General features: G+C 41.4%; 1 protein-coding gene across 2 annotated transcripts in view; it reads right to left on the bottom strand.

Annotated features, from left to right (window-relative positions):
• B3GALNT2 (beta-1,3-N-acetylgalactosaminyltransferase 2) overlaps positions 1 to 20,740 on the bottom strand; it is a 60,852-nt gene extending 40,112 nt beyond the window's left edge. Inside the window, exons 1-4 of one of the 2 annotated variants that reach the window (XM_002809280.6) lie at positions 20,365 to 20,740; positions 10,922 to 11,069; positions 5,390 to 5,490; positions 573 to 766 (exon numbers count right to left, since the gene is read on the bottom strand). In XM_002809280.6, coding sequence (XP_002809326.1) covers positions 573 to 766; positions 5,390 to 5,490; positions 10,922 to 11,069; positions 20,365 to 20,476 — 555 coding nt within the window. In that variant the 5' untranslated portion in view covers positions 20,477 to 20,740. The remainder of the gene's footprint in view (positions 1 to 572; positions 767 to 5,389; positions 5,491 to 10,921; positions 11,070 to 20,364) is intronic. The other variant, XM_063716329.1, reaches the window with a different exon arrangement.
• Positions 20,741 to 23,677: the final 2,937 nt, after the last annotated feature.

Here is a 23,677-nt window from a genome sequence, read left to right as displayed (position 1 = left end):
TTTTCCTCATGTTTAAAACTAAAAAACAGATCCTTCAAATACAATTCCATGCTACTCCTTCAGATGCACTCTGTGAACAAATCAGATTTCCCCACATATCAGGAACAGAGAAACCTCAGTGGTTTTCTGTTTTCTATAAAAGAATAACTTTTATTCCCTCTATATCCTTATTACAAAAAAGATTTGAAGCAGTTATTAGCCTTGTATTACAGACTTTTACAGCTGAAAGAAAGAGGCAATAATACTTACTTATCCTAAGAATCCTAAATTTTTTTTATATCCATTACCAACTTTTGAAATTCCCTAGGCTTTAGGGAATTTTAGGTTGGCGATTTCTAATCTAGTCAACTCCTTCTCTTCTAGATATAGCACATTTATTCATAGACAATCTATCCCCAAACCAGTATTATATCACACTACAGTGTATTCAGTCAATAGGGGAAGAAAGGTGAAAGTCTCTCAACCAGAGAGAATTATATAGTCTTCCAATCTACTTACTGTATTGTCACAAGGAAAAGTTGATGTTTTTGAAAAGGAAAAAAGAGAAAAAACCTGTACAGAGCAGTGCATACCTCTTGTTCTGCCTGATAAAGTTTGACAGTGATGTTCCTCTGGAAACCCACATCACTGGCATCATAGAACACTCCAAGACTGGTAATAACGATGGGGTAGAGAACTCGGAAACTCACGCTGACAACTCGATCCTCAGGGAGCCCTGATGAAGTGTCTTCGGACAGACTGAACGCTTCAATTTCCTGATTCAAAACTAAGTAATGAGAACAGGTTTATATAATTGAACAAATGTAATCCTTTGTTTTACTAGTAAGAAGCAGTGAAGTGGGCTTAATGCCAAAACCTAGGTAATCATTTGCTATATAATTCACAAATGGCAGGAATTTTTAAAAAATGCTTGAGAAAAATGGCTGCTTCTATATAAACATTTTTGAAATTTAAGAATAAAGTTTTCAGCCACATCCAAGTAAGTTAATTATCAGAACTGCTTTAATAGCTTTTTGCATACATGTGTGCATATATATGTATAAATGCCACAGGAAATATTAAATTTAAGTCAACTGGAAGGCATCTATTCAGAAGGGTTGGATAAATAGAAATAATAACAACAGTACTGACTGTAGTCATAAATAATCAGTAAATTTGGTCTTACTGTGAAAATTCCAAAAATCCTACTTCTTATTAGGCAATTTAAAATATTTGTGATACGTCAGGCAATTATCACGGTATAAATAAGCAACTGAAGTCACTTCAAATAACACTGAAAAACTCTTGCTGAACAGCACTGATAAAAGATAAACATATCCAACACAGTTTTGAACCATCTTCTATGTACCATTTCCCATCACATTTACATCTTCACTACTACCCGTGTGTTGTGGCATTCTCTCCAGTTTACATATTAAGAAACTGAGGCCCAAAATTAAGCAATTCACCTAAGGTCATAGAAAGTGGCAGATCCAGGAATCAAGTCCCATTTAGTGATTCCAAAGTCAGTCCCCTTTCCACTCCCTCACAGCTGTCTAATCAGTGCCCAAACAGTTCTTTTCAAATAATTTTTCTTTCCTTTTCTTTCTTTTTTTGAGACAGTCACCCAGTCACCCAGGCTGCAGTGCAGTGGCATGAACATGGCTTATTGCAGTCTCGACCTCCTTTGCTCAAGGGATCCTCCTGCCTCAGCCTCCTGAGTAGCTGGGACCACAGGCACACATCACCAGGCCTTGCTAATTTTTTGTAGAGATGGGGGTCTCATCATGTTACCCAGGCTGGTCTTGAACTCCTGACCTCAAGCAATCCTCCTGCCTCAGCCTCCCAAAGTGCTGGGATTACAGGCATGAGCCACTGTGCCCAGCCTTCAAATAAATTTTCTAATTACCATAAATGAATAAGAATACATTAAATAAAGCAGTTCATAGGCAGGGAATATCAGTGCTACTTTAATAATATAAAACCCTAATTTTAAAAGATTTTATCAAAGTTCTTTGTATCTTTTAGAGCTGTGGTTTTCAAATTTTGCTGACTACACAACCCCATCAGTTAAAAAATATTTGTACACATACCTATTTACTTACAAAATATATGCATATATTGTGGTGAGTCTATATATTCAGTATTAATAAAGATTGTATTTTCTTATTTTCAGATAAATAGAAATTCTAAGCCTGGGCAACATGGTGAAACTCTGTCTCTACGATATAAAAATTAGCTGGACGTGGTGGCACACACCTGTAATCCCAGCTACTTGGGAGGCTGAGGCACAAGAATTCCTTGAGCCTGGGAGGAAGAGGCTGCAGTGACCTGAGATTGTGCCACTGCAGTGCAGCCTGGGCAACAGAGCAAGACCCTGTCTCAAAAAAAAGAAATTATATTTTCTTCCTATACTCTAGGAGATCATTTGGTTGCCCACATCAGACTTCCTAGAAGCTCTTTACACTCAGTAGATATTCAATAAAATGGGATTAAAGGGAAGTAATGACTCCTACCTAATTACAGATATGAACAGGAGGGAAAAAAGGGAGAATAGAGTTTTTTGTCATGGGCTGGGCAAGCATTAACTGGAGAGTTTAGACTACAACATAATGGACAACAATACAATTTTTTCTCTTTAAGATATTCAGTAAATAATAGATATCCATAGTAGAAACCTCTTTATTAAAAGCAATAAGTCAATTATAATATAGCATTTTTAGATATTTTCTTATCTAAAAGAATCGTGCCTTGAGCTTCAAGTTACGTGGACACAGGAAATCCCGTTGCATTACAGTGCTATTAAACCTTCTACTACAGCCACAGTATCATGACGATTAATGCTTACCATGACCTTCAGGTACTGAAATAACCATAACTGCCTTTGGATCATCGAAAAGATAAGATTAGGTTCAATATTAACTTAGTTATATACACATTTAAAAATTCATAACCTAGGTATTACATATACAAAAATGTTCTATTAACAAAGTTCTACTTCTTTACTTTTAATAAATAACAGCACTTAAGATAATAAAAATATGGTTAATTTAAAAGTGAAGGGATTTTTGTTTTGGTTTGGTTTTCAATTGTAATTTGTTGGAGGATACCACACCATCAGTGACACAACATTCTATGGGGTTTATGATCCCTTTAAGTCTCCAGTAAAGCCAGGCATGGTGGCTCACGCCTGTAATCCCAGCACTTTGGGAGGCTGAGGCGGGTGGATCACCTGAGGTCAGGAGTTTGAGACCAGCCTGGCCAATGTGGTGAAACCCCATCTCTACTAAAAATACAAAAATTAGCCAGGTGTGGTGGCGGCCACCTGTAATCCTAGCTACTCGGGAGACTAAGGCAGGAGAGTCGCTTGAACCTGGGAGGTGGAGGTTGCAGTGAGCCGAGATCGCGCCATTGCACTACAGTCTGGGCGACAAGAGCGAAACTGTCTCCAAAAAAAAATAAGACAAGACTCCAGTGAAAGCCAAAGGACTTTCTCCCCAGCACACAGTTCATACATAAAATTTGCTTACAATGTTAACTGAATTCACAGACATCCTAAGTAAGAAACCTCTATTTTGTAATACAGACCTGAATATATTGTCCAATTTATTTAAAAAGCTGTTTGAAACCCAGCTTTATAAAATGGCAGGCTCTTTAAATTAATGTTCAGTACCTTCCACCTTCTAGGAACTATTATTCTAAATACTTCATATGTATCAACTTATTTCATCCTTGTGTCAATCCCAAGTTTACAGATGATAAAACTGAGGCAGAGGAGGTCACACAGCTAGAAAATGGCAAAGCTTGGACTGAGAACCATGAAGACTGCTTATAAAAGTGAGGTGTTATTTAATTATACAGTTTTAACAAACCTTAAAATACCAGAAGTCCTAATCAGCACATTTAAGACTTGGAAGTATAACCTCCCTTAGAAACACAGCTGAACATAACGGGAAGTGCTAATAAACACAGACAGTTAAAAACTTATCAACTTCCTAAAATTGGTTCCCTGGTGACACAGAGAACCTAGTTAGGATCAGCTTTCTTCGTTGTCTTTGTTTTTGAGACAGGGTCTCGCTCCGTCACCCAGGCTGGAGTGCAGTAGTGGGAGCAGATCATAGTTTACTGCAGCCTCGAACTGCTGGGCCCAAGCATTCCTCCTACCTCAGCCTCCCAAGCAGCTGGAACTACAGGCATGAGCCACAATACTTGACTAATGTTTTTTTTTTAGACATGGGATCTCACTATGTTGCCCAGGCTGGTTTTGTGCTCCTCCTCCCATCGTGGTGTCCCAAAGTGCTGGAGCAGCTTTCTTTATCCTCATCAGAATTTTTACAAACTTTTAATTTTAAGGCATAAATAATGTTACTTGTGTTTTAAATTTTTTACTATTTTTTCTTTTACAGAAATAAATTAGACAATAATTCTAAAAGAAAGTTGATTCATAATATTCGTTTCTTCAAGATTATTATAAATTAACTGGTAAAATCAGCAGTTTTCCAAAAGTTCAAAATTTGGTAATTCAGGATTTATCTAAGCATAAGGAACTTCCAAATGCATATGAATCACACTGAAAAATAAAGTCTCCTGGATCCTAAAGTTCTGATTCTGTAAAGAATCTCTACAGATACCCCAAGTCAATCTGTCAAAAATGATGAAACAGGCTGGGCATGGTGGCTCATGCCTGTAATCTCAGCACTTTGGGAGGCTGAGGCAGGTGGATCACAAGGTCAGGAGTTCGAGGCCAACCTGACCAACATGGTGAAACCCCATCTCTACTAAAAACACAAAAATTAGCCAGGTGCAGTGGTGGGTACCTGTAATCCCATCTACTCGAGAGAGGCTGAGGCAGGAGAATTTCTTGAACCCAGGAGGCAGAGGTTGCAGTGAGCCGAGATGGCACCACTGCACTCCAGCCTGGACAACAGAGCAAGACTCCGTCTCCAAAAAAAAAAAAAAAAAAAAGGATGCGACACAAATTTGGATGAAAGACATTTTAGTCTATTAAAAACAGACTCCAGGGCATGGTGGCTCATGCCTGCAATCCCAGTGCTTTGGGATGCTGAGGCTGGTGAATCCCTTGAGGGCAGGAATTCAAGATCAGCCCAGGCAAGACAGCGAGACCTCAACTCTACAGAAAATTAAAAAATTAGCCAGTTGTCGTGGCACGTGTCTGTAGTCCTAGCAGGGTGGTGAGGTAGGAGGATCGCCTGAGCCCAGGAGTTTGAGGTTATAGTGAGCCATGACTGTGCCACTGCACGCCAGCCTAGGCGACACAGTAAGACCCTGTCTCTAAAACACATAATAAAATAAAATAATAAAAATAAAAACAGACTCCACACTATTAAGCTTAGCAACTTTTACTCAACATCAAGCTTGTGTATGGCAGTCAAGGGAAAAGATGACTTACCTGGATTTGTGATGTTGAGTAGTTTACAGGAATAAGGATCCTCCCTGTCTTCCACAGGCACTTCACAGCCATGAGCACCTATTATGAACTTCACAAGCACACTGAGAGATGTGTTGGCATTAACATCAGTTACTGATCTTCACCTCGCACATGCACGTTTCCTCATGCCCATTTCAGAGCTTTTACTTTGAGACACAAGTGTTTATGAAGATTAATTCTCTACCTTTATTCTTCTAGTCTGACAAAATGGGGGAACAAGCAAACTGAAAGTTGCTAACTACGAAGTTACTTGTGCATGAGTCCGTTATTGCAACGCTATATTAAAGCAAGTATGAATATGTCTGGCCTCGCTACAAGCAAATGTTCGTATCATTTAAAAGCAAACTATAGTAAAGTCAGTTCTCATGCCCATACCTAAAAACATATCTATATCTAAAATTTTCCTTTGCTGCCTTCTTCTATTTCAGAAGGTGTTCCTTTTGCTCAAGACTAGGTCTTTCCATCCAAGAGGATATCCCCTTCTCTCCTAGACCTTGCTTCACTGGTTACCCCCATAACTAGTGGCTCCTTCCCTCCACATTACAAACATGATAAAGTCCTGACTCTAATTATTCTCTTCACCTTCCATCCCTCCTTGCCACCACACTTTACACTGAGGTCCTACAAAGAAATTAAAATTGCAGCCTGTTTCTTACTTCCCACTCACTTTATAAAACAAGATTTTTAGCTTTAACATCACCACCTCCACTGAGATTCCACTAATGTAATCAATAAGCTGCTGCTAAATCAATAGACACTCTTGAACTCTTACCTTCCTGGCTTCTCTACGACTTGATACTAGCCAGCTCCCTAAAATGCTCTCTTCCCTTCCTCCTGTGGCCTGCTCAGTCATCCTCACTGGCTCTTGTTCCCTAGCTTGTCCACTGAGAGTGGTACTAGTCCAGGGCTCTGCCTTTGGGTCTTTTCTCAGTCTACTCATTTTTTTTACTTCCTCTCCCTAGACAATATTATTTATTCTCAAGGCTTCAAATAGCATGGGAATGATTCCTGAATTAGTAACTCTAGTTGTTTTTTTTCTTTTTTTTTTTTTTTGAGACAGTCTCGCTCTGTCACCCAGGCTGGAGTGCAACGGCATAATCTTGGCTCTTTGCAGTCTCCACCTTTCAGGTTCAAGTGATTCTCCTGCCTCAGCCTCCTAAGTAGCTGGGATTACAGGCGTGTGCCACCACGCCTGGCTAATTTTTGTATTTTTAGTAGAGACGGGATTTCACCATGTTGGCCAGGCTGGTCTCAAACTCTTGGCGTCAAGTGATCTGCCTGCCTCGGCCTCCCAAAGTGCTGGGATTACAGGTGTGAGCCACTGTGTCCGGACCTGAATTAGTAACTCTAGTTTAGACCCATGTAAAGGACCTGTAAATTCACTGGATATCTTCACCCAGATAACCCACAGACAGCTGTGTGCTAAAGCCTGCTACTACTGGCTTCTGAGAGCCAACTGTCGACTTTTCAGAAATTTTGTGAGATGGTTATTAAACATAGCCTTTATTTAAAATTAAATTATATAATCTTATAATATATATTAAAATCAAAGGAAATACTCAAATTAATCACTTAATGTTTTACTACATTTTACTATTATTTATGTTCTTGAGATCATTTATGTTTATTACATCTACATGGTGGAAATAGTGCATATGGCTCCTGCTTCTCTTTCCCCCACTCTGTGTTCAGTGATGTCACATTAGTCACTTGAATTGGCCACAGTGGGAATATTCACACCCTAGAAACTGGCAAATAATACAAATAAGGGTTTGGTTTATTGTTTTGTTGACTGTCTAGACTTAAGAAAGTATACAGAAAATGTTGATAATGCAAATTAAGCTTAATGTGATGTGTCTATCTACAGCCATTACAGAGTGAATAGTTCAAAAAAAAAAAAAAAGTCAAGGAAGATACGATTCCAGTGTTCCAAAACTATTACCTGATACAGCATAGAAGTCACTGACTTTATTAAGTGTAAAGCTGACATATCTTAGTTGTCACTTTAGTCTTCACTGTTTAACTTAAAAGAAAGACTTTTGTCACAACTACACTCTTTTGTTAACTGCAACCATAAGTTGGTCATAGATAGGAGAGTCTGACAGACAACAAAAGCGTTCTATGAGAATCAACTAGTTTCATGGAATTTACGATAAACAGTATTGTATAGGTTATCTGTCAATTACATGCTGTATAGCCTTTATGTCAATAAAATTTATAATAAATATGTATGTACATATAAGCATCATTTTTCCCAGAGAGCCAGTTAGTAAACCTTTACCAGTACACCACTGCCTGTAGAAACCTCAAGGTCAACATATACACAACTGAGCTTCTTTCCCATGAAACCTGCTCTTCTCTTGTAGTATTTTTGTTTTGATTGATGATTCCACTATTCTCCAAGTCGGAACACTAGCAATCTTCCTAGCCTCCTCCTGCATTTTCTACATGCAATGACCTTATTCTCTCATAAGGTCACCTCTGTAGATCAGCCCCTCAGCAGTCCTCGCTACAACAAGTCTCGTCCTTCCACTCAACCCTCCACATCCCTGTTATACATGATCTGCTCACTGTCTGCCTCTCACAGTCATATGCTTCCCCCCTCTTTTCTTTATATACACCTCTCTACTCTCCTACCTCTCCTGGCTGTTTCTCTCACACTGCGCCACAACCCTTCCTCCACCACCACAAGCCCTGTGCTCAAGTTATATAGAAGTGTTAGGAGTTTCTCAAACACCCCGGGCTATTTTATATCTATTTATATCACAGCACATACATCATTTTATTATACTATTACACCTATTTCCTTCTACTAAATGTCAAGCCCCTCCTAACACTCAGGCTATACTATATTTATCTTTGTATTCTACCACACATACTACACTATTTGTTTACAGAAGTACTTAGTGTTGAGTTTGGGTCCTTTGGTGAAATGCAAGAATGGAAAATACGCCATAACCACAGAAATGCAGTTTCTGTTACTAATTACCAATTAAGGCAGAATACCTTTCATAGACAACTAGCATTTGGAATAAAAGTATAAACAGAAATGAATAAATGTGCTAACTAAATTATTGCAAGTATGTACCAAATTGGGTTTTTTAGCCATCTTACTAGGTACTCTTACTAGATCCACAAAATTACTGTGTCCCAGGAAGGTGTTTTTGCCTAATATCTATTTTTATACAGATAGCTGATCATTTTCAAAACACAAATCAAGCATGCTAAATTTAAAGCAAGACTGTTATGATGGCAAATAAATTAGTGGTGAATGTCTGAATATTAACTTTACTCATTACATTTGGTTCTGGGTCATTCATTCAATAGTTGTTGAGTGCCTTAGTCTGCACCAAGCTAGGTTTTAGGTATTGGGAATACACCAATGAACAAACCTGAAGCCCCAGTGCTCATGAAACCTACATTCAAGTGGAGAAAGACAAACTATTTTACAACTAAATACAATATAGATGCCAGCTGGTGATAAGTGTTACCGAAAAAATTAAAGCCAACTAAGGGAAGACAGAAACAAGATAGGGGTGGGCTGCTATTTCATATGGGGCTGTCTGCTAGAGTGACATCTAAGCAGAGACCTGAAGGAAGTGAGTCCTGAGGACATTAGTGAGAGAGGACGTAGCAAATGCAAAGGCCCTGAGGCGGGAGCACTTTTAGTGTATGAAAGTACAGTAAGGCGGCCAGTGTAGGGAAAGTAGATGTAGATAAGGTCAAAGACCACAACAAAGACTTGGGAGTTTCACTCTGAGCAAGAAAGGAGGTCAGTGGAGGGGTATGAATAGAGAATTGACATAATTTGACTAATTTTAAAAGGATCTCTCTGGCTGCTGTGTGGAAAATAACATGTAGGGGGTCAAAGGTAGAAGCAGTAAGTTCAGAGAAGGGGGCTTCTGCAATAATCCAGGTGAGACGTAATGGCAGCCTAGATCAGATGGCAGTGGTAAAGGTGGTGAGAAGTCGGATTCTGGGTATGGTCTAAGCAGCATCTGGAAGGTATGCTGATGGATTGGATGTGGCAGGTGAAAGGAAAAATCAGGGTAACACCAAGGGTTTTGGTCTGAGCAACTGGTGGAGGAGTCATTATTTTCTAACAGGGAAATACAACAGGAAGTACAGCTGTTGGAGGTGGTTCTGATAGTAGTGATGATTCTGAGGTCTTTCATTTGCTGTGTAATAGGCTCTATTATCATTGCAACCATGAACTAAAGAAACCTGTCTTGAAAAGGAATGAAAGCTACTACAGTAAGCACTACTAGTGACAAGAAAATTCACAACTAGGCCGGGCTCGGTGGTTGACGTTTGTAATCCCAGCACTTTGGGAGGCCGAGGCAAGCAGATCACCTGAAGTCAGGAGTTCGAGACCAGCCTGGCCAACATGGTGAAACCCTGTCCCTACTAAAAATACAAAAATTAGCCGGGCATGGTGGCAGGTGCCTGTAATCCCAGCTACTTGGGAGGCTGAGGCAGGAGAATCGCTTGAACCTAGGAATTGGAGGTTGCAATGAGAGCTGAGACCGTGCCACTGCACTTCAGCCTGAGTGACAGCAAAACTCCATCTCAAAAAAAAAAAAAAAAAAAAAAAAAAAATTTCACAACTGCAATTTGCTTGTATAGCTACTCAGTCACAAACGTGCCAGTGCAATTCAATCCTGAAAGGGCCTTCTCTGCTTATCACCTGAGTCTTCACATAAATAGAAGCCAACTTTCTATGTGTTTCTTCCCCTAGTCCCTCACTACACAATCTTCAGAGGCTGATCTCATTGAGAACAGACTAAGGCTTTGGGCCCCTAACTAATAACTGAGAGCTATCTAACGTCAGCATGAAATGGATTACCAAAGCTCAGTTCTGGAAGGGTAGTCAGGAAAAAGAGCATGGCATATCACACATACTGCAGATTACACAACTAAAAAATACTACAAAACTGAAAAAAATTAAATTTATCTCTGTGAAGTTAGTGAAAAGTATATTTAGACATGCACATGTGTCTAAGGAGAGAACTGCTCTAGAATAGAACCTTTTAAGAATTGCTATTCTAAATCAAAGCAAAAAACAAACAAACCACACTGGGTATCTAAATACTACACACGTTAACCAGTGAATATACTCTCTTCCAACTAGCATTTGGCTTAAAATGTTGGTTAAATTTACTTTTTGGCCCAAACTATATGGAAGAAAAGCAAATGAAACAGCCATTTCTCCCAGGAAGAGCCCACATATCTGAATGAACATTTCTATTCATAATAAGGTTTTTCAGAACTTTTTTTTTTTTTAATTAGGCAGGGACTCATTCCTATCACGCAGGCTGGAATGCAGTGGTGCAATCACCACTCACTGCAGCCTCAATTTTCCAAGCTCAAGCAATCCTTCCACCTCAGCCTCCCGGGTAGCTGGGACTACAGGCAAGCACCACCACGCCTGGCTAGGTTTTTCAGAACTCTTATTTCAATAAACCAGGCAAGGCAACAACTCAGAAAACCTACCGTTGACTTAACGTGGGATGCTGTAGCAAATGCCTCATCCAGGTGCTTCTTATCACGTTTCGAAGTTCATGGTTATTGCGAGCTGACAACACGCCAACTACCACATCATAGTGAGTAGATTTCCACTGAGGAAATAAGGCCAACTGATCTAAAAATAAGAACAATACATTAGAAATAAGTCATGTATCAGTTACTATGAAGTTCAATATGTATCATAAGTTTATTGCAAAACAAGCTTATGTTTGTAGGAAATTCAGATAAATACAAAGAAAAGAATTTTAAAATCACATATAAACCTACTATCCAGAGTCAACCACTAATAACATTTTGGTTTAGAGTATTTTTGTCTTTCACATATATATGTATGTATTCATGCTCACATAAGTATACTAATTCTTCAAAACAAACAAGATGTTTGTGGTAAGAATCTGTTTCAGAAGGCAACGTAGCATGAAAAATAGTAGGCATTAAGAGTCAATTAGGCCACAGTTAGAATCCAGGCTCTATCATATATTAGCTATAAGTTATTTACCTTCTTGAGCCTCAGTTTCCTCAACTACAAAATGGGTATAATAATACTTCTCATAAAGCTGTTGTAAAAATTAAATGAGATAACATGTATAAAGCTCTTGGTTTGGTATTACGCATATATGAGGCATTCAATGGCAACTAAAAAAAATGTGCTTTGAAAAGTGAGGTCCTACATTAATGTTAGCTATTAAGTTTGGCGGATGAAGTTGAAGGACTGCCATACTGGAAAGTAATGCAACCCTTATTTATATCAATGAATTCTATAGCCAGTAAACCTTTTACTACCTACTAAATATTCTAAAGAATGACGGGAAAGCAACATTTTTAGTAAACAAAAATAAAGTAACGAGTCATTCTGAACGGCTCATTTTTTACTGCCAGAAGGTCTAATGCGCAGGGTTACATTTCCATCTAAAACTTGTCCTTAGAAGACAGAAGAGAAAGATATGCTTTGTCCTTGTTTTTCATCACCAGTTTTAAGGCTTGAGAGCTACAAGCTTATATATAGCTCTGATGAGGTATCCATTTCATCTCTTTCTCCAGTGGTGGGAACTGATCCAAAACGTTTCCAAAAATAAATTATTGAAGCCCAGACTCTTTACTACATTAAATGCAATGTTTTTATATACCATGGGATCTAGGTATTCAGTCTAAAAGACAACAAAACCAGGTTGATATTTTCTTCAAAGGCCCAATTAAAATAATAAAAACAGATCTTTCTACTAGGATAATCTTAAGGATATAATACAGAAATTTTTGTGTAGATACCTTATTTTCCACAATAGATATATTTCTTAAAATGTTTCATTCCAGGCCAGGCACAGTGGCTCACGCCTATAATCCCAGCACTTTGGGAGGCCGAGGTGGGCGGATCACCTGAGGTCGGGAGTTCGAGACCAGCCTGACCAACATGGAGAAACCCTGTCTCTACTAAAAATACAAAATTAGCCGGGCATGGTGGCGATTGCCTGTTGCCCCAGCTACTTGGGAGGCTGAGGCAGGAGAATCTCTTGAACCCGGGAGGTGGAGGTTGCGGTGAGCCGAGACTGCACCATTGCACTCCAGCCTGGGCAACAAGAGTGAGACTCCACCTGGGGAAAAAAAAAAAAAAAAAAAAGTTCCATTCCAAATGGAATAGAGGTATTTATTATTTCACTCTACAACGAGTCATGTACTAAAATGAATTCTTTTATAAAGACATTTTTAAATAAATTCAAATTTTCATGGATTAAGCTTATTAATAGGCCATATTTACTGAACAGTTAATCTGTGAAAAGCACTACATATACAGTATCATTTAATGTTCACAACCCTATGAGGTAGATACTTGTTTTTTTTTTTTTTTTTTTTGGAGACGGAGTCCCACTCTGTGGCCCAGTCTGGAGTGCAGTGGCGTGATCTCGGCTCACTGCAACCTCTGCCGCCCGGGTTCAAGTGATTCTCCTGCCTCAGCCTCCCGAGTAGCTGGGATTATAGGTGCCTGTCACTGTGCCTGGCTAATTTTTATAGTTTTAGTAGAGATGGGGTTTCACCATCTTGGCCAGGCTGGTGTTGAACTCTTGACCTTGTAATCCGCCGCCTCGGCCTCCCAAAGTGCTGGGATTACAGGCGTGATCCACCGTGCCCAGCCCGGTACTTGTTGAACAAATGAAACACCCAAAGAATTCAGTAACTTAAGTCAAACAGCTTGGAAATGGCTGGGCTAAGATTTAATCCCAGGCAATCCAACTCCATTCTTTATCACTGTTCTATTCTAAAGCTATACAGCTTAATATAGCTTATCTGAGTCTAAATTCTGATCTTTTAATCCACAATACCAGTTCAACTGAATTAGCAATAAGCGGATCATTGAATACGTTGGGTAACACATCATTTTTTTTGAACTCATAGGTCAGAACATTTTTTCTCAGATACATAACTATATGATGAAAGTTGCACCTAGTGTTGGAACTCACTCTAAATGAGTGTCTGAATTCGGAGACTAATTTAAATGACTATGTAAAATTGACAATATGCTTCCCCACCTTTATCACAGAGAAATATTATGTACATTCTAGTGTCAGGAAGGAGGCAAAGGTAGTGACCAGCCAGTTCTGACATTGATTCCACAGCCAACATTTTGCATTAAGTTAGTAAGAAATTATTTAAATCCCTGTGCTTCAACTTCTTAATTAGAGAAAACTGATACAAAAAAAGTTTTGGATATTCTATTTCATTTGTTTCAAAGTCTCATCTCAAAAGATTAAAAGCTGTAGGGCAAATTCACATTTAATCTAAATGCCTCATTTATCTGACATCATCAGAAAATAAGGATGCTGCACAAAAACAAACTTTCAAAATATTTGAAACATCACTTTTAATGCCAAAAATTTACTACCTTATTTTTGATGGCTAATCAAAGCAAACCTTTTAGAAATAGATTACATAGAACATAATTTAATCTTTTCTTGATGTCTCAAAATCTTCATGAAAATTTCTCAGATCTATCCCTTTCTTGTCATTAATTCTAGCTGCTGCTCAGTTCGGTCTGTTTTTTCACCTGGACCAGTATGAGGGCATCCTAACTGGTTTTTACCTGACTTCTCCATATAATTGTCAAACAAGATTTTTCTAAAAATAATAAAGAAATACAAAGATAACCATGTGGCATGTGAAAATCCCATGGATTATGCATGGAAACCTCTTTTTGATCTTATTCCACCTCTCTGCCACTCTCAATCCCCCCTGCTTCTAATCCACGTCTAAGCTGCCTCTGTTCAACTGCTTGACTTTACATGCATTTCTCTTTTTCTTGTAGAGCAGAAGTAACACGGCATACTGTGGTCTTTTAGAGAACTACTTCCAGATATATTGAAGTCAAATGTCAGAAAAATAGGTTTTTTAACCACATACCATTAATGTAAATTAGTCCAATAGACTCCTGAGTACTGTGTTACATAGTACAAAACCCAAAGTAGATGCATAATAAAATACTTATGTAAGAATGTTGCTCACATTTCTAGCTCCCCTTACCAATCTGGCTCTAAACTCTTATTGCCTTTTGTTTTATGTTACAAGAACAGGGTACCTAGTTGATTCCGGTGTCTAGAAACAGAGGGAAAAAAAGAAAGTGCTAAGAAGTAAACATGATACAGAAGGACATAAAGATAATTCACAAAAGAAAAAAGGCAAATAGCAAGCCTATGAAAACACGTTCAACTTCAATAAGAATCAAGTTTGAATTAGAGCAATGAGACACCAGTTTTCTCCTACATTCAAACTGACAAATGTCTTCTTAAATGATTTAACTAAATGATGGTACTTCAAGGAAATGTTGTTAGTGATTTCAAGAAAGTGGCTACTCTCCACCGGGCACGGTGGCTCATGCCTATAATCCCAGCTTCAATTTCGGGAGGCCGAGGAGGGTGGCTCACAAGGTCAGAAGTTCGAGACCAGCCTGGCCAATATGGTGAAACCCCGTCTCTATTAAAAATACAAAAAAAAATTAGCTGGACGTGGTGGTGCATGCCTGTAATCCCAGCTACTCGGAAGGCTGAGGCAGGAGAATTGCTTGAACCTGGGAGGCAGAGGTTGCAGTGAGCCAAGATCCCGCCACTGCACTCCAGTCTGGGTAACAGAGCTAGACTTCTTCTCAAAAAGAAAAAAAAAAAAAAAAAAAAAAATGGCTACTCTTTTTCATTGCTGGAAGGAATGTAATTTGGTACAGTCTTCTGCAGGGCAATTTGGCAATGTGTCAAATAATTTAGAATGGTATAACTTTGTCCAGCAATTCTAAGAACTCATTCTAAAGAAATAATCAGTGATATACTCAAAAGATCTTTATTAATCATAGTGTCACCTATTAATAGCAAAAAACTGCAAGCTACATAAACACATAAAGGACTCATTAAATAAATTATGGTGTAGCTGTATGACAGAATACTATGCAGCCATTAAAATTACATGTTAATCATATCATTAAACATTATTCTATTAATACAGATAATAGATAAACAGGTGATAGGAACTCTGTAGACACTAGATGGTTCTGTTTACATAAAGTACAAAAGTAGCCAAATTTCTGCCACTGGTTACTATCCCTGGTAGCGACAGAAGAGAGCATGAAGGGAACTTCTGAAGCACTGATAGTTTTCTTTTTTTAAATCTGGGTGGTGATTAGTTGGGTGTGTTCGATTTGTGAAAATATATCAAACTGCACCAGCTTTATTCTCTTGATTTATTCACTCAAATGACAGAGCATCTCCTATGCTCATTGTTCTAGATGGCACAGATACAGCAGTAAACAAAATCTTCATAATGTCAGGACTAAATCACAATCCCAAGCAAGCTCCCTGAGGGTAACGTAAGGGCCAAGGGAAAGTTTTCCCCCTGAAGGTTCGGTGAAAATCACTGACAAGAGATAGACAGGAGAAAAGGCATATAAATTTATTTGATCAGTAAAGATACAGGAGAAACTGCCCATTTCTATGCTTAGGTTTAACAAAGTACGGATAGCTACGTGGAATTAAGATTGGACAGAAAGGGTAGGATCTAATGTTAACAGATGGAGTTGGAAAACCCAGCAAGGCCTGTCTAGATTCTTCTTGTCCTCTCTGAGTATACATTCTTTCCTACTGGGTATGGGATAGGACCCTCTCTGGTATGAGGTTCTTATGACCTGTAATAAAAGAAGGTAAGTTAGGTAATTTTTATATAGAAAGGTGGTGGGGGGGGGTAGTTAGAGTAATATGTTTAGGTTTTATGGCTGGCTTTGGGGAAGAGGGATTTTAGTTTCTACAGCTAGCCTCAGGTGAGAATGCAAGGCCAGAGAGACGACAGCAGCAGCAGGTCACAGACAGCTGCTTCTGAGGCCTTATTCTGGGGTATTGTTTTCTTCTGAGACCTTACAGTAAGAACTATTTCTTTTCTTTAATATGTAATATATCCTGAGAGTCTGGCAACCTGCTCGACTCTGCACTGTGAGTGGAAATCCAAAGGCATATTAAAGTCTAAGGGAAGGCCTGGTGCAGTGGCTCATGCCTGTAATCCTAGCACTTTGGGAGGCCAAGGTGAATCAATCGCTTGAGGAAAGGAGTTTGAGACCAGCCTGGCCAACATGGCAAAACGCAGTCTCTACTAATAATACAAAAATTAGCTGGGTGTGGTGGCACACACGTAACAGAGGCTGAGGCAGGAGAATGGCTTGAACCCGGAGGCAGAGGTTGCAGTTAGTCAAGATGGTGCCACTGCACTCCAGCCTGGGTGACAGAGTGAAACTGTGTCTCAAAGTAACAATCAAAAAAAGTCTAAAGAAGGTTGACATCAAAATTGATTGCTCAAAATAAGCCCAAGAGTCTTAAAAATCAGACCAAAATTCCACTCTCATATGCATGCTCTTGGAAGAGTCACAAATAGATACAAATCTTGAAAATGAAGAAAACATGTGAGCCTATCACAGCTCTAATGATAAAGACAATCATCATACACACTACCAAAGACACCTCCCAAAACACCACCCTAGCACAGGCATCAGTGGCCACCAGACTACCACTCCTCTCTCAAACTCATGGAGTGTTTACTATGAAACAGGCACTGTTGCGGGTGTTTCATTAATTGAATCTTCACAACAAGTCTATGAGATCATCATTTTATAAATAAGGAAACAAGCACAGAGACACAATTAGCATATAGGGACAATTTTGGAAGAACTCACCCCAGGCAAAATCACAAAGCAAGCTTGATTTGTTTTTTGACCTTCTACTTGCCCTACGTCTGTTTCCATTAGATACTGTGAGCACCTTGGGAGCAGGGACTAGGCATCCAGCACAGAATCTAACACTCAAGTACTTGTTGAGTGAATATGCTCCTTTGTTTTGGTTTCTTTCTTTCCAGATACCCTAGAAAGCGAAGCCTTCTTTTGTCACATCATTTTTCTAAATTAACCGTTAAATAATTCCTACTTAAGGCATTACCCAAAACGAGCATTTTGTAATCAAGATATCCTATGTTTAGATTCCTTAGTCCGATGGTTATCTCCACCTGCATCGTCCTCTGTCACCCTCAGGTGTGCTGGATTTCACTTCCTCTTTACCAGCTGCTTTCCCTGACTGGTTTAAGGGAAGCTATCACATTAAAAAAATTGATGATTCTGGTACTAACGTGACTCACTCACTTCATTCTGGTCCCTGCTCAACTGTTACCTCTTCAGAACGGAATGGACTTCCCTGACCTATTTAAAACCATCTCTTTAATCTCTTAACACTGCTTTATCTTTTTTCACTATACTTATCACTACCGCTGTGATATTTATAATTATTTCCTGATGCTCTGTCTTCCCTTCTAAATTGTAAACTACATGAAGGCAGGAAGTTTAGCTTGATTACTGCTGTAATTCCACACCTACAATAGGAGTTTAGCTTGATTACTGCTGTAATTCCACACCTACGATAGGAGCTGGCACAGGCTCTCAAATATTTGCTGAATCAACTGCGAGCCAAAGAGCCTTTTTTAATATTCAGGGAAGGTAAATCGCTCTTTCAAAAAAAAAAACAAAAAAACTGCCATTACTTAATGAGACTGAAGACAGACAAAGCAGCAGAAGAGAAAAAAAATACATTTAAAAATGTTAATTCAAGAAAAGAATACTTAGCAAAATCTTGGGGATTTTTTCTCCTGTTAGGCTTAAAGTATAAAGGTTAAAATGTAAAAACATCCAACTATTTTAGTTTCAACATGGTGACAGCACAATGGTAAAGGAATTATGGGAAATTTTTGCATTTAAGATGCTTCCACTGCTTTTAGTTTTTTCCAAAAGGAAAAAAGGAAAGGTAGGAGTAAGTCTTGTTTAATCAATTAATTTTTTTGAGACGGAGTTTCACTCTTGTCACCCAGGCTGGAGTGCAATGGCGCAATCTCGTCTCACTGCAACCTCCGCCTCCCAGGCTCACGTGATTCTCCTGTCTCAGCCTCCTGAGTAGCTGGGATTACAGGCATGCACCACTATGCCCGGCTAATTTTTGTATTTTTAGTAGAGACGGGGTTTTGCCATGTTGGCCAGGCTGGTCTTGAACTCCTGACCTCAGGTGATCCACCCACCACGGCCTCCCAAAGTGTTGAGATTACAGGCATGAGCCACCGCGCCGGGCCAGTCATGTTTAACTCACATTATTAAAATATCGATGGTTGACAGGTGCAGCAAACCACCATGGCACACGTTTACCTATGTAACAAACTTGCACGTCCTGCACACGTATCCCGGAACTTAAAAAACAAAATCCTATTTATTATCTGACCAGATACACAGTACTCATTCAAAGCCAAAGTTAATTAACAAAACTAGTATTGATCTTACCTACGTTATTACCCTGTTCCTTTCTATGGTCTACTTCTTCATCTCCTTAATCTAGCCTGGTCTAACTGGATGGCAGATAAAGTCATCATCCTTCATGTGCAGTAAGGGAGTAGGAAAAACTTGTCTCAAACTAAGAAACTGCCTAGCAAGTCTACTAAGATTTCAGTTTTTGTTTTGTTTTACTGAACTTTAAACAACCATTAAGGCCATAAACAGACTTAATGACGCTCTGCAAGGAGATTCCAGCTGGGCTCACTCATAACAAAAGAGAGAAACCTGTAACACACAAGCAGATGTTACAAAGCATTTTTTATATATGGCACTCTCTTCTTAGTTCACTTTACAAAAACCTAAAAAACACTGAACAAAACCCTGACCCACTAACTGGTTAAGTGCATAGTAACACTGTACTTTCATTAAATCACTTAAATAGTGTTTAATTCTATTCAGGTCACACAAATCCTTTTCAAAGAGCTAGTGATCTAATAGGAAAAGAGATTGTTACCAAAATAACCTCAACATAATTTCATATAACTGAGACTGTTTTGAGGATTGCCGAATACTTTCTACTTATAAGGCACAGAGTGCTGAACTGCAAACACTCAATTCTAATTTTAAGAACTTTTGGATTAGAAAACAGCTGTTTTGGGGAGAGATGGTAAGGAAAAAAAGTCCCAGTGTAGTTACAAAATTAAGTATTACATAATATTTAAAAGAGCTTTCTAGGTTTCTTTCACGTTCTAGGGTAAGCCCTTAAAAAAGAAGACAAGAGATACAGGGAAAGCTAAAGTAGTGTTCAGGGTGGTGGAACCCACTAACAAAACAATCCACTGGGCACCGTGAGTAAAGCATTCCATTAGGCTGTGACGCGAAACAAGAACAAAGGTTTCATTCCTACGAGAGATTAAGTTTTAGAGCAAATGGACACGATCGTTAAAGAATTTGGTATTTCCATGTAAACTGCATTAGCAGGTTATGCGATCCAAACTCACAGGAACAACTCCACTCTCGGCCATGCCCTATTTCAGGTCTAGATTTGTTTAACCGACTTACATCATCATCCAAGAATACGAACTACAGTATATTCTTACAGCAAAGTTATTCCTTAAAAGCAAAACCCAGCCACCTTTGAAAACACGCACACACATTATCCATGGCACTAAAACCCCAGTCTTGACCGAGAAAGACCAACAACTTGGGGGGGAAGAAAACAACTTCAGAGCCCGAGCTCCCAAAGCAGGAGGCGCTGGCGGCTGAAGAGCACACGAGGTTCCGCTCCCGGGCGAACAAGCGGCGTCGGACATCACCGACCAGGCCTGGGGACGGGCGAAGGACTTGCAGCTGCGGGCGCCGGCTCTGCGGCCGTGAAGGGAAACGGTGAAGTGAGAAGCGGCGGAGAAAAGCTCCCTCAAGTTTGCCCGATGTTAACGCTCCAAGGATGAAAAGAGCCGTTTGTTTCGTCTGGGGACCGTCGCATTTGGCCCTTCCCCCGCCTCCAACAATTCCCGGCGAAGCCCCGCGGCACCGAGCCGGGCCTCCCACTGCCCCGCGGCCGCCAACCAGCCCGGCCCCAGGACCTCACCTGCAGCGCCGGCCCCGGAGGCGCGGGCGGGCGGCGGGGAGCGCAGCCGCAGCCAGAGGTGCAGCGCGGCCCCGAGCACACACGGGCACAGCAGCACCAGCCAGTTTCGCATTGGCCGCCCCCGCCGCGAGCCGGGCTCTCCCGCGTCCCGGCGGAGACGGAGGGGACCTGCAAGTGCGGAGACTGAGGGGCGGCAGCTGACGAACGACCACTCCGAGCACGCCCGCCCTCGCGCTCGGCGACGTCCTGGGGACTCCTCGCAGCGCTCGGCCCCGATCCTCCGGTCCCCCAGACCGCGGGTGGCCGCGGCTTAGCCGGCCGAAGCCCCGCCCCCTCCGCTCGGCCTTCCCACCGGCTCCGCCCACCTTTTCTCCCACTCGCCCCGCCCTCTCCTCCCGCGTTTCCACCCGCGCCCGCCGGCCGGCCGGGAGCTGAAGTCCCGCTCTGGGCCCGGGCAGGGGGCGCCCGCGGTTTAGAAACCACATTTCCCATAATCCTAAGCATGCGCTTTCGTCACTCGGCAGCAGCGGAGGCGAAGCGCGAGGCCCCACACAGAGCATGCGCATCCCCCTTGATGTTTGCTGCCACCCCACGGCCCAGGGGAGGTAGTGCCGGAGACCCGGTGCTGAGAGGCAGCCCCGAGCTGCGAAGAGAAATGCGCTTTGCCTCAGATTTGAAGGAAATCCGAGTGGCTCTTGTGTGAAATCACGCAGAACTCCTTTGTTCTGCGTGCTCGCTTGCTCGCCTGCTGTGGGAGGTGGGATCCTGCTGACGTCTCCTTGGCCCGAAGAGCGGGGCGAGGAAGCCCGAGTCCCCGCGCCTGGAGCGGTGACTCATCAGGGATTAGCTCTGGTGCCGTGGGTTCCCGGCTCTTTGCTCGGTTCTGTGCTCTGGGAACGCAGGGCTACAGACAGCGAGCAGGGGACTAGGCTGTGGAGCACCATGATGACGAGCCAATCAGGGTAGAACTGCACGTGCTCCGGGTTCATACTGGAGCTGGGAGCGAAACGCGAGCTGGGCGAGCTGGGAGAACGTGGGCTCCGGGGACCTGGGGAAGGGCGGTCGCAGCGCGCCTTCCAGGCAGAACGCCGGCCCCGCGTCTTGCGGCTTTGCCCCGGGTGGGAGCCCTCCTGGCCCTCCGGGCCCGCGCCGAGGCAGCGGGAAAGCGGGGGCCGGGCGGTGAGGGCACTGGGGTGAGGATGGGAGAGAAGGATGAGAACGAGCGGCTGGGCTATGGGGCGGTTTTTGTTTTTGTTTTTGAGAGGGAGTCTCACTCTGTCATCCAGGCTGGAGTGCCAGTGGCGCGATCTCGGCTCACTGCAACCTCCGCCTCCCGGGTTCAAGCTATTCTCCTGCCTCAGCCTCCCGAGTGGCTGGGCTTACAGGCGCCCGCCACTGCGCCCAGCTAATTTTTGTATTTTTTTAATAGAGACGAGGTTTCACCATGTTGGCCAGGCTGGTGTCGAGCTCCTGACCTCAGGTGATCGTCCCGCCTCGGCCTCCCAAAATGCTTGAATTACAGGCGTGAGCCACTGCGCTTGGCCGCCGTTTTTTTTTTTTGAAGTTTCCACAAGTGTGGAAACAGAAGATGACAGTATTATTGAAAAAAAGTCTTGGATGACAGAAGACCCAACTCAAACAGGCTTAAGGGAAAAAAGTACTTTGGCTCGCGGTGGCTCACGCGTGTTATCCCAGCACTTTGGGAGGCCGAGGTGGGCGGATCACTTGAGGGCAGGAGTTCGAGACTGGCCTGGATAACATGGTGAAACCCTGTCTCTACTAAAAATACAAAAATTAGTAGGGCGTAGTGGTGGGCACCTGCAGTCCCAGCTACTCAGGAGGCTGAGGCAGGAGGATCGTTTGAACCCAGGAGACGGAGGTTGCAGTGAGCCGAGATCGCGCCATTGCACTCCAGCCTGGGTGACGGAATGAGACTCTGTCTCAAAAAAAAAAAAAAAAAAAGGCAAGAAAGTAATAATTGGTTGCCAGAAAAGGTATATACTGTTTTTATCCTCAAGAAAGGTAGTAAATGGCCTCTGTTGATATTGTAAAATTTTCATTTTGTGAATTAGAATGAGTTATCCCAAAAAGAGGACTAATTCCTCATTTTAGCAGAGCTAGTCATTCGACACTTATTGAGTGTCTAGTATGTGCCAGACACTTTTCTAGGTACTTTAGGTACACCAGTGAACAAAATAAAGATACCTATCCTGTGTTGATGGGGAGTAGGGCGCAGACTATAGACATAATAAAGAAATATACTCAACCAGCATATTAGAAGGTTATTCCTGCTCTGGAAAATATAACAATTAGGGCCGGATAGGGGAATTGTGAGTGTGGGACAGATTGCAGTATTAAATAGCAGTATTTAAACAACTGTTCAAAGTTACAATGAGCACTAGATGGAAGAATAAGCATAAGTCATCCTAATATATTAAATAATCAAGGTGTTGTTTCACTTAACAACCTAGAGGGGAAGTTTGTCACTGGCACTCTGACAGGCTTGCAACAAAAATAGTTTTGAATAACTTTGTAACATCCTTCAGATCACATCACAGTGGGAGCTGTCTATAGTACTTGTTCATAGGACCAGTGACCTTTCCACGTACCTGTTTTCTACTATCCCCTAATAATCTCATGACTAAAGTGAGTTAACATTGCAAGACAGTACTTCCTGTAATCCCAGCACTTTAGGAGGCTGAGGTGGGAGGATCACTTGAGTCCAGGAGTTCAAGACCATCCTGGGCAACATAGCAAGACCTCGTCTCTACAAAAAAATTAACAATTAGCTGGGCATGATGGTATACGCCTATAGTTCCAGCTACTCAGGAGGCTGAGGCAGGAGGATCACTTAAGCCCCAGAGTTCAAGGTTAGAGTGAGCTATGATCACACCACAGGACTCAGCCTGGGTGACAGAGTGGGACCTTGTCTCTTAAAAAAAAAAAAAGGTAAGAGTGACAGTATGTATAATGGAAAGAATTAAAAAACTCAGTAGTGATATAAACAGTCTGTGCAGTCAAGGGGCTTATAGGGTAAGTAGGAACAAGTTAACAGAATTAGAATTAGGGAGAGACAAACTAGGATGGTTGGTAACCATGATGGCAATTCAATGTGATAAGTGCTCTGAGAAAGGGATGCACAGGATGTTAGAGCAGCACAAAGCAGGGGGTACAGCTGTCTCTACTCATGGGGGATTGGTTCTAGGATCTTCTATGGATACCAAAATTCATGGATGTTCAAGTCCCTTATATGAAATGGTATAATATTTGCATATAAGGTACACACATCCTCTCATATACGCGAAATCATCTC

This window comes from Pongo abelii, chromosome 1, assembly GCF_028885655.2.
Source record: "Pongo abelii isolate AG06213 chromosome 1, NHGRI_mPonAbe1-v2.0_pri, whole genome shotgun sequence".
NCBI lineage: Eukaryota > Metazoa > Chordata > Mammalia > Primates > Hominidae > Pongo > Pongo abelii.
This window is presented reverse-complemented; position numbering and strand designations above follow the sequence as displayed.